The following is a 17,911-nucleotide window of genomic DNA, read 5'->3' on the forward strand; positions in this document are numbered from 1 at the left end:
TAAGAATAATTTTAGAAGGGGAAAAAAAGTGTTGTGGGTTTTTTTCCCCAACATCACTGTCCCTCAGACACTGAATATTTGATATATGGTACAAAAACCACCACATTACAGAAGTGATTGATGCCACATAGCATGTGCGTTTCCAGTTCAGAGGAAAGAAACTTCCTTGTGCCTATAGTTAGAAATACTCAGTGGTGTGACATAAGTGATCAAAAACTAACCAGCCTTTTAAAAATGTTTCTTCCTAACCACGTCCAGATTCCTCCAAAGGACCTCAACCATCTTCAGGTGTGAGTGGCAGCACGCAGCCCCCCGGCGCCGCTGGGCAGCCCCCGGCCTCGGCCATCCCATCCCCGAGCGCCAGCAAGCCGTGGCGCAGCAAGTCCATGAATGCCAAGCACAGCGCCACCTCCACCATGCTGACCGTGAAGCAGTCGAGCCCAGGCACCTCTCCCACACCATCTGCAGACAGACTGAAGCCCCCTGCCTCGGACGGGGGCAGAGCAGCTCCCTCGGGGCAGAAATCCATGCTTGAGAAGTTCAAGCTGGTCAATGCCCGGACTGCTTTACGGCCCCTGCAGCCTCCCAGTTCAGGACCCAGTGACGGTGGGAAGGAGGGCGATGCCTTTTCTGAATCTGGTGAAATGGAAGGCTTTAACAGCGGTCTGAATAGCGGCGGCTCAACAAACAGCAGCCCCAAAGTGTCACCGAAATTAGCCCCTCCAAAAGCTGGAAGCAAAAATCTCAGCAATAAAAAGTCTTTGCTACAGCCAAAGGAAAAAGAGGAAAAGAACAGGGACAGAAATAAAGTTTGCACTGAAAAACCGGTCAAGGACGAGAAAGATCAGGTGGCGGAGACGGCTCCCAAAAAGACCTCTAAAATTGCAAGCTTCATCCCAAAGGGCAGCAAGACGACAGCAGCCAAGAAGGAAAGCTTAATCCCCTCTTCCAGTGGGATTCCAAAACCGGGCTCAAAGGTGCCAACAGCAAAGCAAACTGTTTCACCGGGAAGCTCAACAAGCAAAGAGTCTGAAAAATTCAGGACTACCAAAGGAAGCCCTTCCCAGGCCTTCCCTAAGCCCGTAACGACTGAGAAAGCAAGCACATCCAACTGCCCTGCTCCTTTGGAAGGAAGGGAAGCTAGCCACGCCTCTCTGGCGGGTTCCTGTGCTGGGTCAGCGGCGCAAGGCAGTGGGCAGAGCGTGGGAAATGGTGCTGTCCAGCTCCCTCAGCAGCAGCAACACAGCCACCCAAATACTGCCACCGTGGCTCCATTCATTTATAGGTAAGGCGGGCTCCGTTGGTCCACAGCTGTAAACACTGACAGGTCTGCATACTCAGAGTACACATAACAAGGAAGGTTGCAGAGTCCTATTTCACATAGTCATTTTGGAACAGTGGTTCATTCTGGAGAGAGAGAGGCCTAGAATTGAAATTTTTAAAAGAAAGCCTCCCATAGCCTCCAATCTGTTAGTTCTCGTCTCCTTCCCCTCCCCCCTCCCCTCCCCCCCCACTCAAGAACCGAGCCCTTTGAAAGTTAACCTACTTGTCGTCAAAGGCAAAATGGAACCCAGATGCCATGACTTTTCCCTGTGTCTATTACTTTTACTACTACCCTCAGTGAAAAACCTAAGTGCTTTAAGTGATTTTTTCTGGGGCTTTATGTACGCATCCACACAAATGTATAATTACTGAATTTCAGGTCTTAGGCTACCTCATTTAAGGCTGCTATTCTGACTTTAATAGCAAAAATTCATTTAAAACCTTTGTATCTGCATCACATGGTGTTACCGAGCCCAAGCTTGCTCTGCTTGCCACATGACAGGCCAGTAAATCCTGAGATGAGTTGTTGGGGCAAGGAATAACGACTTTAATCAGAAAGCCAGCAGACTGAGAAGATGGCACCCTAGTCGCAAAAAAACATTTTCCCTCAGTCCGCGTTCTCTGGGCTCTTTTTCTACAGAGAAGGGGGAGGGGGAGGGGCCCACTGCAGTGCCAGCCAATGGCTGAGTGGGACCACTAACACGCAGTTGCTCGCTAACGGTCGCTCGCTTGGGGGAGGGGCCCACTGCGGTGCCAGCCAATGGCTGAGTGGGACCACTAACAGTCAGTTGCTCATTGACAGTTGCTCACTAACGGTCCCTCGCTTGGGGGAGGGGCCCAGTGCGACGCCGACCGATGGCTGAGGGGGACTGCTCTAGGTCGCGCCTGTCCCACCTGTATTACAATGGGAGTCTGCAGATCCTTCTAGCTCCAGAGACCCTGTCTGACAAAGGAGAATTTCAGATGTCAAAATCATAATCCACGTTTCAAAAATATAAGAAAAAATTATAAAGTTTAAAATACGTCATACTCAGCACACTTGTCACTCTCAAATGTATTCTGTAAGAACATCAGTCATTTCAAATCACCATGGATGAATTTCACAGGAAAGTATAAATCTAAGCAGAAAGAACATATCCACCAGTTTAGCAAGCTTCTTTCTGTAAGTAGCAGCAAACTTCTTTGGTTGTTTGCAGATTTAGTGATTTTCATTTGACAGTGTAACCTTTGCTATCTGAAAGAGGAAGCAGCACAGTTTAGAGGTTAAAGTGTGAATCAACCGTGTGACTGCCAAATTCTCCAGCCTCTCTGAGTTTCTTTTTGCCCTGTTTAAAACGGAGATTATAAAAGTGAGGTAATATAGCCAAGTAGCTAGGATTACAGGCTGTAGAGTCCGTTTGCTCTACCATCGTTCAGAAACTGCACCTTGTATTATTGAGACAATGGCCCCAAGAGCCAGGTTGCCTGGGTTGGAATCTTGATGACACCATTTATTAGTCATGTGACTTTGTGTAATGCATTTAAAGACTCTTGAGACTCAATTTTTATAATCTGTAAAATGGAGATGATAATAATAGAAGCTTCCTCATAAGGCCGTTTTGAAGATTAAATGAGTTGTTATTTATACAGGGTTCAGAACAGTACCTGCCACACAGTAAATGACCTTCCTCAGACTTCAGTTTCTAATTCTGTAAAGTGTGGTAGAAGAATATCTACCTCATTTGGTTGTTTTAAAGATTAAATAAGGCAATCTTGGGGCTGCCCTGGTGGCGCAGTGGTTGAGAGTCCGCCTGCCGATGCAGGGGACACGGGTTCGTGCCCCGGTCCGGGAAGATCCCACATGCCGCGGAGCGGCTGGGCCCGTGAGCCATGGCCGCTGAGCCTGCGCGTCCGGAGCCTGTGCTCCGCGACGGGAGAGGCCACAGTAGTGAGAGGCCCGCGTACCGCAAAAAAAAAAAAAAGAAAAAAAAGGCAATCTTGTGTAAAGTCTTCAGCACAGAGCCAGATTCAGAATAAATTGCTTATGTCAGTAATTATTTGTTTTATTTTCAATAATATAAAGTAGTTGAAAATAAATAAAACCATCTAATAAGAAATGTCACATCATGGTCTACATATGAGGAAAAGGTTGTTTGGAGTCTTTTATAAATTCAGAATAATTTTATAAATGATAATATATAAATGCTCTTAAGGTTGAGTAGTCAATATTCAAGTTTCTTAACTGTCAGTGAAAGAGATATCATAGAGTCATGTCATTTGGCTTATGTGACCCCTGATGTCCTTTCAACTCTGACTACTCCAACACCATTTAAGAATTTCTCTTGCAAAATCCCTGACAGACTTTTCTGGGGGTGCTAATCATTTGATACAATAATAGTAATAATTTACTATTTTATAATGGTTTTTGTTGAGTGCTTACTTAGTACAAGTCTGTATTACAAAATTTAGGTTCATTTTTTCATTTAAACTGTGTCATTTAAACTGTGTCATAAAACCCCATTTTACAGAGATGAAGAAGCAGCGATTTCAAGGCAGAATAATGATAATCTCTTACAGTCACAGGCCTGGCAGGAGTTTGCCTTTGAATCCATATATGCCTGAGTCTGTAGTGTGCCCTCCTTTGCTTAGCAGTTCTTGCTGTATGTGTAGAAATAAGAGGTATTGTTACTAGGAAAATTCTGGCTGGGAAAATGTCAATAGAGATGTGCAGATATCGCAATCAGAATTCATTTATATTGGGAAATACTTAATTGCTTTTAAGTAGAATAACTTTAAAATGCATATATATGTATGTATATGTATAAACATACATATGTTTGATATTTAAAGAAAAATAACCTCTATATAATGGGAAGATCCATGGGTGATGGTGATATTTTTCCCCAGTTCTCAGCTCACTTCTAGGTTATGCTGGTTATTAATTATTCCTTCTGAGACCTTAATATACGCTTCATAATACTGTTTCTTGCAAATTGAATGTTCAAAGTCCTATAAATATAATGTTGAGTTCTGGAAGTTAATGAATTTCATTTTAGTCCTACTTCCTGCACAGTGCAAGGATATTCTATATTAAGTTTTTGTAACTCATTTATCACTACTGTGTGATAAAAGTAGTTTTGAATTGGGCATATCTTTATCCATTTAATGAGTGGATATAACTAAAATCAAAGGTGAAAACTTTAAGAAGATTTTAACTCAATATAAGAAGTTCCCAATAAGTAGACCTGTGTGAATGGAATAGCCTGCCTTTTTTAAGTGCTGCAGTTGGCTACCGGAGATTGTTAAGAAGCGATACAGTGACCAGTTGCCATAGTTTAAGTTAAGGGAATTCACCAAATATTTTTTTCTTTTATGTACTCATCACTCATTCTGCAAATACTATGTAATAAGAATTACAAAGAGTAAAAAAAAATTATCTGCTCTCTGGAAGCTCAGTTTTATTGGTGATAATGAAAAGAATTTAATCAAGAACTTAAAACATCATTGCTGTCATGGAAGTGTATGCAACAAATAAGGTAGAAGAGTTTTCCTGAATCTTACATGAGGGTGGAGTCAGTGTATGCATTACGGAAGAGGGAAGAGAAGAGATGAGACTTAAAGGATGAGTTAGAATTTGTCAGGTGGAAGGAGGAATGTTATGGCATCATCCAAATTTGACATTCTACAATTTTACAATCCAAGCATGTTGGAAAAAATAACAGGCACATTACGAAGTGCTATGAAAAATGCTAGTAACTAAAACTGCTAAAGACTAGAGGTTACAATTCATGATTACTTGAATGGGAGACTAGGAAGAAAATTTGGAATGAATCCATACTTTGTTCTTCTCTTTCGCTCCCTCCCTCCCAGCACATCTTATTTTCAGCTAGTCCTATTGGCTCTTGGGCATTTCTTTCCATTTCCACCCTGCCTTCCCCTGATCATGGCACCACCAATTTTCACCTAGTTTCCAACGAGTCTTCCAGCATTCACTTTTGGTCCTTTCCAGTAGCATCCTTCACACAGCAGGGGCTCTAATCTTCTAAAAGTATAAATTGTATGTCATTTAAATTCATGAGACCATCTACTGGATTTACATTACACTTGAAAAGTAAAACCTAAGCATTTTACCAAGCCCTACAAGTTCCTACATAATCCGGCCCTCTCTCTAGCCCTTAAACTACGCTCGCTGCCTCCCTGCCTTCATTTTGTTTCTTAACAAACTAACCTGTCCTGCTTTGGGGACTTTGTCATAGATGTTCTCTCTGTGTATAAGGACTCTCTTCTGTATCAAAGCAGCCTCCTTCTCATCAGAACTCTGCTTACATGCTACTTCTTCACACAAGCTGTTTCCAACCATCTAGTCTGAAGGAATACTCACAATGCCTCTTGCCAGAATTATATGCCATTGACCCCTTGTATTTTATTCATAGAGTTTATCACCATCCACTGGGTTTTTGTTTACTTATTAACAAGTGTGATTTCAGCCACCTCCGACTATAACATAAACTCATTGAAAAACAAGCATCTTGTCTTTTTTTTATTTAGTAGCGTAATTGCCCAGGACAGAACCTACCTACAATAGGAACCAAATAAAAATTGTTGAATGAAACACCATCATCATGGGTTAGACTCATCTGCTATAGCAGAATAGAAACATTACCAAAAATGTACAATGGGATAAGAAAAATTCAGAAGTCTTTTATTCCTATTATGGTAGGGTTTAGTTGAAATATAAACAGCTTTAAAATGTTTATAGAATGAAACCATATCTTCTCTTCGGGACCTTCATTCACTTATTCTTTTCCTCTTTCAACTACCTACTAAATACATTTACTATGTAAGGCATCAGGGTTAGAGTGAAACATCACACATCCCATATGTTATTTCCCTTCCATGGTCCACAATGTAGTAGGCAAGAGACTGACTGAAACGTAAGTACAGAATGAAGCATGAAATGTAAACCCCCCGAGCAGTGAACCAGATTTGGTTTACCGAGACTTCAAAAAATGGAAAATTACCGCTAGTTGTTGGAATCAGAGAAAGTGGCACTTAAGCTGAATTCTGAAAGAGAAGTGGGATTTGGGCATTCGGAGATGAGGGGGACAGGAAAGGAAATGTAAGACTAAAGGAACCAAATAAATAGGGTAAACACAAGATGTGTAAGGTGGTTGGCAAGGAGATCAGCTTTCCTGGAAAATGAAGATTGATTGGAACCTGATTGTAGTAGAAATTCTTTTTTTTTTTTTTAACATCTTTATTGGAGTATAATTGCTCTACAATGGTGTGTTAGTAGAAATTCTTGAATGTCAAGAACTTGGACTTTGTGTGTGTGTGCAGCACAATCTGGAAAATTACTATGTCTTTATTGTGTAAATGAATTGTTAGTGGGAGAGGTCAGGGTAGGATACACCAGGTTCAATGGCTGGATGAAGGAGAAATTTACAGACTTTCAGAGTTAGATTTGTCAAGACTTGAATTAGAGGTACCAGTTATAGCAAGGAAAGAAGGATAAAGAGGAAGAGCATAGTTAAGAAGAAAAAGCCTACTTTTCCTTGTTCCTCTTCTTTCTTGGTGTCTGCCCTTTACGCTGTATTCTTCAAACTTGCTTTCCTTGCCTGGAGTTCAAAAATTGTTACCTCAGCTCCCCTGGACCTTCAAGATTGCCTCCCCTCTTTTGATGTGCCATTTTTTTCTTCCATTGTTTTTACTTTCACTACTTCACAGCTATATTTCTTGTGCTTGCAGAGATATGTGAAGTAAAGTTGTGAAGTGATTTCTTAGTCAAGGAGGAAAGAAAGGCGTGCACATTTTCTCTAAACCTCAGTATTTTTAACAGCCCCCAATAAATTTTAAAATAGCTATTAACCAGATTCATAACTTGCTAGTTTGAGGTCTACATGCTCTTTGTTATTTTCTGACCATTTGTAGTAAATGTCAAGAAATCAGTGCATTGAACATAATGCAAACATCTAAAGGCAAAGGGAGAGAATCAGGGTGAGGACAGTTCACAGAAGAAAATAAAGGAACCCAACCTTTAGATAAGGCAAAACATTGTTAAACAGAGAAGAAAATCATTGTGCTTCTTAAACCCATTAATTAAATATAAGCAGAAACCCTCTGTACACACTTGATTTGTAAAGTTAGGTCAAGAAAGTCTGAATTTAGAGGTTTCCTTTTGTTATTCATATGTATATGTATATATATAATTGGAATAATATGATTTGTCTTATATAACAGCATCAGGGGTTCTCAGGAAAGATTTTTGTTGTAACAGTTTTTGTGAGATTTCAGATTTACCTAGAAAGTGACATGGAAAATTGGCCCTTGAATATATTATATTCTGAAAGGCAAAGAATACAAAACATTAGTTTTGAAAATGCTTACTCACATGGTTTTAAGTTTGGCTGATTTGTTGAACCAGTAGATTGAGTAGGAGGAGCTGTGAGTCTATGAAGTTTGAAATGTGGAGCATATAACCAACTTGCATATAAAGCTTTTGTAAGCCCTGCAGCTGTTATTACAGATTATACTGCAATTGTGGTTTTATGTGAACTGGGCATAATTGGTTATCAGCACAAACTAAAGCTTACTGAACGCTTGTCTTGCAAACTTGTCTTTTGCTGGGTTTGATATATATCTGTGCATTGGGTAGCAGTTTAACCTCCCTCACACAGCAGTATTTTTAAGCTGGAATGCAGAGCCGATGCTGGAAGAGGGCCTGTTGTGTAGAAGACTGCTCTGAGTTGGCATTCTCCCCACAGAGAAGCTTGCTAAACTGCCCTTTCTGTATTTAGCTTACGAGGTTCAGCGCCAGATTGCCCAACCAAACCACAACTGTTTCTTTTTTCTGTATTTTATCTTCTCTTGGAAAAGCTGTTAACGTTACAGAAAATTTGCAAGAATCATACAAAGAACTCCCATATACATTTAACTCAGAGCACCCAGAGACCTTTTTCAAGTTTCACAAATTGTCCCAGAGATAGCACTTTTAGCGATTCAGGATGAACGTTGTACGCAGTCGTCATGTCTTCCTAACATCCCTCGATCTGGAACAGTGCTTTAATCTTTCCTTGACTTCCGTGACGTTGATATGTTGAAGGCAAGCATTTTATAGACTGTTTCTTAATGTGGGTTTGTCTGATATTTGCAGATATATATATATAAATATATATAAATGTATATATATTTATATATATATATAATGTCACAGAAATGATACTGTGTTTTTTCCATTGCCTTCCTATCAGGTATCAACATTATTGATATTCCCCATTTTGGTGGTGTTGAATTTGATTGCTTGATTGGGATGATGTTTGCCACAATTGATCTGATTTCACCCATAGGTTTTAGCATCCATTGAGGTTTCTTGCCTAAATTAATAGTTTACTCCAATGGGTGTCATGTGATTTCTAATTCCATTATTCCTTCTGCATTTATGCCTTGCCATTCAACTTTTAAGAAAATGATGTCCCTTTCTTATTTTTCTCCTCCTCCCCCTCTTCCTCCTTCTCCTTCCCCCGCTACCCCCTCCTCCTTTTCCTTCTCCTGTACCCTCTCCCTCTCTTTGAATTTTGTGGACTAATGGATTCCTATTGTCTTCAGTGGATTATAATCCATTGATATGACTATTTATTTTGATGTTTAGAATTTCCCAGATTTGGTTGCTGGGATCCCCTTCAAGCTGGCTTCTGCCCCATTATTCTTTGAGAATTTTGTTTCTTTTTGGCTCAAGATAATCTAGGCTCATCTTGTTCGCTCACTGCCTTGGCTTCAGCTTTTATCTAAGGTGCCCTGATTTCTTTTGTGAAGAGTAATATTTAGGAACCAGATCTCACTGCTCCTGGCTTTCCTAAATAGTAAAATATATGTAGGTACACACACACACACACACACACACACACACACTCATACAGACACACACATTTTTTTAAAACCTATTTCCTTTTTTAAAAATTTATTTATTTATTTGTTTGTTTATTTTTGGCTGCGTTGGGTCATCGTTGCTGCGCGCAGGCTTTCTCTAGTTGCGTAGAGTGGGGGCTACTCTTCATTGCGGTGCGCGGGCTTCTCGTTGCCGTGGCTTCTCTTACTGCGGAGCACGGGCTCTAGGTGCGCGGGCTTCAGCAGTTGCAGTGTGCGGGCTTCAGTTGTTGCAGCACGCGGGCTCTAGTTGTTGCAGCACGCGGGCTCTAGAGCCCAGGCTCAGTAGCTGTGGCGCACGGGCTTAGTTGCTCCGCGGCATGTGGGATCTTCCCGGACCAGGGCTCGAACCCGTCTCCCCTGCATTGGCAGGCGGATTCTTAACCACTGCGCCACCAGGGAAGTCCCTACACACATATTTATCTCAATATCAATGAGCTATCTATTAGAGAGAGAGAGAGAGAGAGAGAGAGAGAGCGCAAGAGAGAGCAAGAGAGAGAGAGAGAGAGATGGGTATATAACCGTAAATTCACAGCGCCTCCAATTCCAAATCAACACATAGAGTTTATGCTTGCTTTCTCCTTTCCATACTTGCACCTTCCTTTGTCAACTGAGAAACCTGGCTCCCATTATACTCAATATGTTTTCTTATTTGCTCAGCCCCGCAACCCCCAGCATACAAATCTAACAAATCTCCCATCCACACTGGCCTACTCTTCACTCTGACAGTCAGATTCCTGGCCTTGGCCCTGGCTGTCACCTGTCTGCCTTCCCACCAAGAAAGAGAGAGCTGGTTTGGGAAAGATATTTGTTTTTTCTTTCTTTTAGGTTGGGTTTATAAAGCAGGAACTATAAGACCATTAGTTAATGTTGCTGACTCAAACCAGTTTTGTTTGTGTCCACATTTGTGACTAGTATATCCATATCAAGATGAATTCATATGGCTATATTTTTAATATAAACCAATATGCAACACCCCTATTTATGAAATTGGAAATCTGAAGATTGATAGTACCTAGATGTATTGCTGAATTCCTTTAAATGGCATGTATAATAGCTTCCTTTTCTTAGGAGTAAAAATTTAAGGTAGTAAAGAGTAAAATTAAGGTTAGGCCATTGGGTATTGTCACATTCAAATACTGTCTGTTAATAACTTAGTGACTAAGCTATCTGTCAGCTAAGGAGACATCACATACATTAACATGCTCAGTGTCCAGAGACATTTGGATGGAATTAAATTGTAGGGTAGTGGTTAATAAAACAATATTTAGAAGCTTCCAGGTTTAAGTACAGGTTAAGTATCTCCCAGCTTGTTACACGGGGCAAATTATTACACCTCTAGAAGCCTCAATTACAGGTGTCTTAGTCTGTTCCAGCTGCTCTAACAGGAATACCATAGACTAGGTGGCTGAAGCAACAAACATTTATTTCTCATAGTCCTGGAGGCTGGGAAACCCAAGATTGAAATGCCAGTAGATTTGGTATCTGGTGAGCTCCTGCTTCCTGGTTCATAGATGACCATCTTTTCACTCTGCCCTCACGTGGCAGAAGGGGCAAGGGAGCTCTCCAAGGTCTGTTTTGTAAGGGCACTAATCCCATGCCTGAGGGCTCTATCCTCATGACCTAATCACCTCCCAAAGGCTCCACCTCCTAGTATCATCACATTGGGGGTTAGGTTTCAACACATGACTTTTGGGAGGAAACAGATATTCAGTCCATAGCAACACAGTTGTTGCGAAGTTTGAGTGATATGCCCTAGATAAAACACTAGGCATAGTACTTGGCATATAGTAAGTGCACATAAACAGGAACTAGCTTTTATGTTAATTATTGGTGAAACCTAGACCTTTAGCTAATAGGACTCTTAGTAACAGACACTAGCACTAGCTTATTAGAACTCTAAATAAATTAAATGGTGTTTTTGCAATGCCCTATCTTACAGTTTCAGTAAGTGCTTATAACGTGTTGACCATGTTATAAATGCACAGTAAGATAGTCTGCACAGGATGATGTCTTCTAAATATTTTGAATCATTTTTTCCTTTTCCCAATCAATAGGAGAGGAATGCAATATCGGTTTACATGGGAACAGTGAATGATGCCACTGCAATATCTACCTTTTGGTTAGAGAACACTATTGTTTCTGAAGTCTTCGTAAATTGTTTTATGAATCAACCCCAAAACCTGTTATTTTACTGGAATGAAGCATGCACAAAAATAGAGGACATGCTTAGAGCCTTCAGAGATTAAACTGAACTTCTTTGATCATTTGTATAAAAGTTAAATCTTTACCAGTTACCTTTGATTGTCCCTCTAGAGACTGGAGTTAAACTCTGATTCCACTTTAACAAATAATGAGGTAGAAATCCTGGAGAAATCGATGTCTTGTAACATATATAGAGCAGGGGATCTGGACCCATTTACATGTGAATACAGACCAAAGATAATTTCTGAGATCTTTTTATAATTATTTGAAGTTTAACTTCACCATGTTCCTTCCCTTGATCAATATGTTGCCCTATCATTTCTAATGTAGGTAACTCAGATAGGGAACACTGTGAAACATACACCAAAGAACCTGAAAATATGGTATAAATAAGATTTTCTCTTGTGACCTAAACCAAAAAAAAAAAAAATTAAAGAACAAATCAGCCAGAAATGTTCACTGCCACATTAAAAAATAAAGTAAAACAAAGGTTTCTAAGACCAAAGTTTGAATACTTTTTTATCAGAGGGTGGGGACTTAGCCAATGGAATTGAGTACTAGGTTTCATACATTGAGAAAGATAGCTGTACACTGAGAAATATTTTTTAAGATCTGTATATTTGCAGCAAAGAAAAAACTCTACTCCCAAAACACATTCTGAATATTCTTTTGCTCCATAGAGATTTTCCTAGAGGGAGATGCTCTGCATCTTTATAACTAACATGGCTACAGGTATTCTGGTTCCTGTAATTGCTCTGGTCTTGTTCTAGTAAAAATCAGTTGGCATTGGGCTTTAGACAGCCATCCTAGTGAATTACGATGCGCAGGCTCAGCGGCCATGGCTCACGGGCCCAGCCTCTCCGCGGCATGTGGGATCTTCCCGGACCGGGGCACGAACCCGTGTCCCCTGCATCGGCAGGTGGACTCTCAACCACTGCGCCACCAGGGAAGCCCCCAGTGAACTACTTTATGTGACTCAGCATCTGAGAAACCAGTCTGTGAATTCTGAGCCTGTATGACTGTAGGCCAACCCTGGCTCCCAGCCAGTTCACCCAGGCACCATGCCTCTCTGAGGCTTCTTGGCATGCAGCCCGTAAGCTTTCCCTGGGATGTCCTATCTCACTACATACTCTCCATTTAAATGGCTTCAGCAAGTAATAACAATCCTTAGAAAACTTCAGAGGAATTTTTTCCCCTTGTTCATGGACATTAGGCTAAGGAATAAGCCAGGGAGGTACAGTGGCTCACAAGAAAAGAGCCCAAGTGGAAGAATAGCTGATAATGAACTTTAGAAGTGAGTGGGGAGGGGCAGTAGACAGGGGACATAGGAGACCCTGGGGGCCAGAGGAGAAAAGAAATAGCCCAGAGAGCCAGATATATTCCCCACATTTTAACGTTGACCAGAATCCCACATGCCTCAGGAGAATGCCTTTCCAGGCCTTTAGTAATAATAACACTTGAGCTCACAATTATTTTGCAAGGAACATATTTTTCTTTGCCTTTTACACATAAGCAAATTGAGGTTCAGAGAGGCTAAGTCACTTAGCAAGGTCACGTGAGTTAATAACTGTTTAGTGAGAGAGCTAAGTTTTACAACCAATTGCAAAGCATGCACCATTATACCATGCTTCCTTCTGTATGCTTTACCCACCAATGACACTATTTTATGATCACTGCTGATAAGATTTATTCATTCAGTTATCAAATATTTGCAGAGTGCAGCATATCTGCTAGACATGTGGCTAGGCATTGGGTTGCAATGATGAGCTTAAACATCGAGAAGGGACTCTAGTTTGGAAGATGAACATTTATCAAATAATTACACAAATGTCATGTTATGAGAGTATGAAGCGCTCAAGATAGGTACAGGGAGAAATAAGTATTTGTAACTTGGGACTTCACCTGAAAATTTGGGATGGTTCTTTAAGAAAGAGTCACTTGAGCTGAGACTTGAAGGGAGAAATTTAATTGGATGTTGTGGGGAGGAAAATATTCAAGTAGAAAGGACCTGTTGAGGCCAGGAGCTATAGGATGTGGGTAGAAGATTCTTGTGACCACAGGGGAGAGAGATAAGGGGAGTCCAGTGCAAGGTGATACTGGAGAGGCAGACAGAGATCAGACCATGCAAAGCCTCTTAGGCTCCCTAAAGGTTTCACCCAGGGACGCTATGAACAAGGACCAGGTTTGTTGAGAAAATATCACAAATTCAGTTCTGTACAAGATGGGTTTGAGTTATCTCTGTGATAATCAAGAGGTAATGTCAATTAAACAGTTATTATTCACATCTGGAATTCAGAGAAAAGTTCTGGGTTAGAGTTTGAATTTGGACTTCATGTGTGGATAGGCAATCACTAATACAATGGGTATGTTTGAGATCGTCTGGAGAGACTGTACAATGCAAACTGGAAGAAGCTTAGGATATTGCTTTGAGGAACCCCCAACTTTTGCCCTTCTTTTTTACTACTGACAACCATGACATTTAATGATTGGGTAAAAGAGAACAAAGAGAAAAAAAGTAGCATCCAGAGAGAATGGGGAACAAACTGGAAAATTTTTATTATAGAAGCCAAGGAAGGAGAGTTTTATGAAGGGAGGAATGGTCTGCTATTCTAAATGCTACCAAGATATCAAGGAAGGTGAAGACTAAAAATGTCTGTTGAGTTTCACAACATTGAAATTTTTACTGGCCTTAATGGTATATCCTGTCATTCGAACAGCATGTCCTCTTCTGAATTTTGCTGTGCTCCTTATATTTAGTTTTAAGTTACAATAAGCTAGGAATGTCTGCCAGAAATCACTGGAGGTCAAGGCACAGCTTTGTATGAATTCTTGCATGGCTCTGTCTTTCTTTTAATATGTCAATTGCTATATAAATACATACATACAGCATATAGTTTTCCATGATTTATTAAAATCCTAATGAGCGTTTCAGAGTTTTCAGATCCATCAGATAAATAGAAAATATTTCTGGCATCAATGATTACACTTTATTTTCTCTCAAACAAAACCAGGATTTAGAATAAAAGTAACATATTAAGCGAAAACTGATATAAAGATATACTGAATTTTTCTTTCACATATAAATATTCTCTTTAGATTTTTTTAAAATAAGAAATATTTAGTGATCACTTGCCATGGTCCAAACTCAGTACTAGGAATGGGACTCCAAGCAAATGAGATAACTATAAAGAACAAAGGCCAGTGTACAATGCTGTATTGTCTTGACTCCTTCTTTCTCTTGTAGTTCATGCTGTGGACTTTCTAAAGATGTGTTTATGACCAAATATATGTAGATTTTGAAGCTGCATAAGGAAAGATAGTGCCTCTTAAAACGTTTGCCTGTGCATAAAAGGAAGAAGCAATGCATGAAGATTGGAATATCAAAATGTATGCAGTCCCTCTGTGGAGTGCTTTTTATTTGGTTAGACCTACTCTTTACATGTTAATCACACACACAAATACATACCCATGAACATATATACACAACTAAGAAACGTATTATAAAAGGGAGTTGTCAGAATGAGAACTTATTTTTTTTTTTATTTTTTTTTTTTTTTTTTTGGTATGCGAGCATTGCCTGCAAAGACATTTCAATTAGCTGCTTAGACCAGAATGTGTTTTTTTTTTTTTTTTTTTTTTTTTGTGGTATGCGGGCCTCCCTCTGCTGTGGCCTCTCCCGTTGCGGAGCACAGGCTCCGGACGCGCAGGCTCAGCGGCCACGGCTCACGGGCCCAGCCGCTCCGCGGCATGCGGGATCCTCCCAGACCGGGGCGCGAACCCGGTTCCCCTGCATCGGCAGGCGGACGCGCAACCACTGCGCCACCAGGGAAGCCCTTGCGCCACCAGGGAAGCCCTACTTGTTTTTGATTGACTTTAATTTTTCTGAAATCAAGACATCATAGTGACATTTATAGCCCATAGTAAAGTCAATATTTATTTTACTTATACTTTGTATTTTAGGATATATTTTATAGAATGTGCATAGAAAAAATAACTTTAGGGGTGTTTTCAGTGCTTTTATTATTCTCAGAAGAACACAGTTTAGCCAGACTTCCTCTGAGACAGCCAAAAAAAAAAAGAATCTTTTCTAGTCTTTTGCCCAAAAAAAGTGCAGTCAATTATTGGTAATTACAAGCTTTCAAACTTAGAAAAGTCTAAGAAATCTGATTTAATACCTCACTACAACTTGGGTTGTATATGTAAAGTAAGGAAATTCTCCTGTAGATAGACAGCTTTGGAATGTCCCAGACATAAAGAAATGTTCACTTACTTTCATAGAAAACTTTTAATACATTGATTTCTTCTTGTACTAGAGAACTTTGATGAGTCGCTGGTGACAGCAATTGGTATTTCTGTCTTCTTGGTTAATTTCAGAGCACATTCAGAAAATGAAGGTACCTCTTTACCATCTGCCGATTCCTGTACCAGTCCTACTAAGATGGATTTATCATACAGTAAGACAGCTAAGCAGTGCCTAGAGGAGATATCCGGTAAGTGACCTGATTGGTGGGTAGGTCAAACTCGGAATTTTTATAATCTCTCCATAAGTCTTTTTATTAAATCATATTTATGCTATACTGTTTTCCCTTAGGCATAAATGGACTGTGTACATTTCATGCTTCAGAGATGCTTAGGTATTTGACTATTCTGCTTAGAATGGTCTCTTTGTTGCTCTGTAAAGAATTCTGTAAAGAATGGTAGTACTCTCAGAGGCTGAGATTTTAAGTCATGGTTGCCCTCAGTCTAGTTGAATACTATCAGAGAAGACCTGGAGAATCTTCTATTGTTAATAAGGCAGTTCTTGAATATATCTAGAGATTTAAAAAAATATTAATGATCAGATGGCAATGTAAAATTTCCAAGCCCTCCAACCCTGCTCTGTCTACAATTCTGTGTTATTTTGAACATTTCTACATAGTGGCTCCAAATTTGTGTTCTGGGAAAAATCTTATTATGGAAATATTTCATTATATACAAATAATGTAAGAAAAATGACATATACATACTCCAGACCCAATTTGTCAGATTCTCAGCTTTAGTCCACTATTTTTCCTAGGATCCGGATAAGCCTAGGCACATATGGAAGGCCTTTGGTATAATTTTATTATATATAGGTCCATATGGACCTATATAATATATAATATAGGAACTAAGTAGGCTCTTAACGTGATATACTGCTTCTAAGAAGAAAGACAGTTTAAGAACATTTTATGTGTTTCCAAGTATAAGAATGCATGGCAGTAAAGGTATGTCTTTTGGTCCAATAAATCTCTGGCTCAGCCCTTGTATATTCCTAAGGAAAAAACTAAAAGAACTATTTAAATTTAAAATATTACTATAGTACTCCTAGAACTCAAAGTATTGCTCTGAAGCTCATGAGCGTAGCCATATCACAAATTTGGAGGTTAAGAAACTTCCTCACTTCAGCAGACTTGAAACACTTTGGCAAGCATTAGCAGTTACTGCAGTATCCATCAATGGATATTGACAACAATGACAGCACAACATGCCAAGGGTTCCTTTTGGAATTAACATCAGTGGTATCATAGGCTTCAGAGTTTTCATGTGGAGATTACAGTGGGCCAGTTCAGGGTAAGGGCAGAAATGGTAATGCCAAGGCATAGCTATAGGGATACTTGTAGATTTTTCAAGCACTTGGAGAAAGTGTTGGTTTTCCATAGCTCCAGATAGCCCCTTGGTGAATGATGATATGTATCTGTATTGTGACTAGATATTATTTAAACATAGTGTGGAACGTTTCACACATTTCTTTACTCATGCATGTCTTCAATTAGTATCAATATGCCTACAAAATACTAGAGCTCAAATCTGTAGGAGAAAATGCATTTAAGTACACTTTGAATTCTAATTTGTATGTGGTTTTCACAAAGAAACCTTGTTTTTCTGAAATTAGTATATCGCTTAGTATCTCTGATTGAATCAGTAACCCATGTTTGATCTTTTTTCCTCCAGTTTCTTATTCTTTTGACCATTTAATCTTTTTTTATACTTCCAGTTAATATTTCCATTTATGTAAGTCACATCATTATGTTATACACCTTAAACTAATACACTGCTACATGCCAATTATATCTCAATAAAACTGGAGAAAAACATTTTTAATTTCCATTTAATGTTCTGATTTTTAATAGAATATTTGAAAGTGAAAAATAAAGTAGACTTTAACATAATACAATAGTCTGATGGATTTATTAGAAGGTATAATATTAATTTATGTCATTAAGTATTGATATAGAATCATAGATTTGAATCTATGATTTAGATAGGAATAAAAGAAAGAAAACAGCACATAAGTGCTGAAATGAGGCTTATCTGATTATGTCATTCCTACGATCATTTGTTTAAAATGAGTCTATAGTGGAGTACTGAAAATTTCTCTCAGTGCAAACTTGAGATTTCATGAAAGAAAGATATTTACGATTAGAGAGCTATAAATAGAGTACCATAATTGGAGAAATGT

At 39.5% G+C, this 17,911-nt stretch overlaps 1 protein-coding gene across 6 annotated transcripts in view; it reads left to right on the plus strand.

The window, feature by feature from the left end:
- Positions 1 to 17,911, plus strand: part of NAV3 (neuron navigator 3) — a 258,060-nt gene that overhangs the window by 67,007 nt on the left and 173,142 nt on the right. For all 6 annotated transcript variants that reach the window (XR_008617544.1, XM_007115738.4, XM_007115742.4 and 3 more), the window contains exons 7-8: positions 259 to 1,285; positions 15,805 to 15,920. Coding sequence is in view for 5 of the 6 variants with exons in the window: in XM_007115738.4 (XP_007115800.1) it covers positions 259 to 1,285; positions 15,805 to 15,920 (1,143 nt within the window). In the remaining variant the exon portion in view is untranslated. The remainder of the gene's footprint in view (positions 1 to 258; positions 1,286 to 15,804; positions 15,921 to 17,911) is intronic.

Source organism: Physeter macrocephalus, chromosome 6 (assembly GCF_002837175.3).
Source record: "Physeter macrocephalus isolate SW-GA chromosome 6, ASM283717v5, whole genome shotgun sequence".
NCBI lineage: Eukaryota > Metazoa > Chordata > Mammalia > Artiodactyla > Physeteridae > Physeter > Physeter macrocephalus.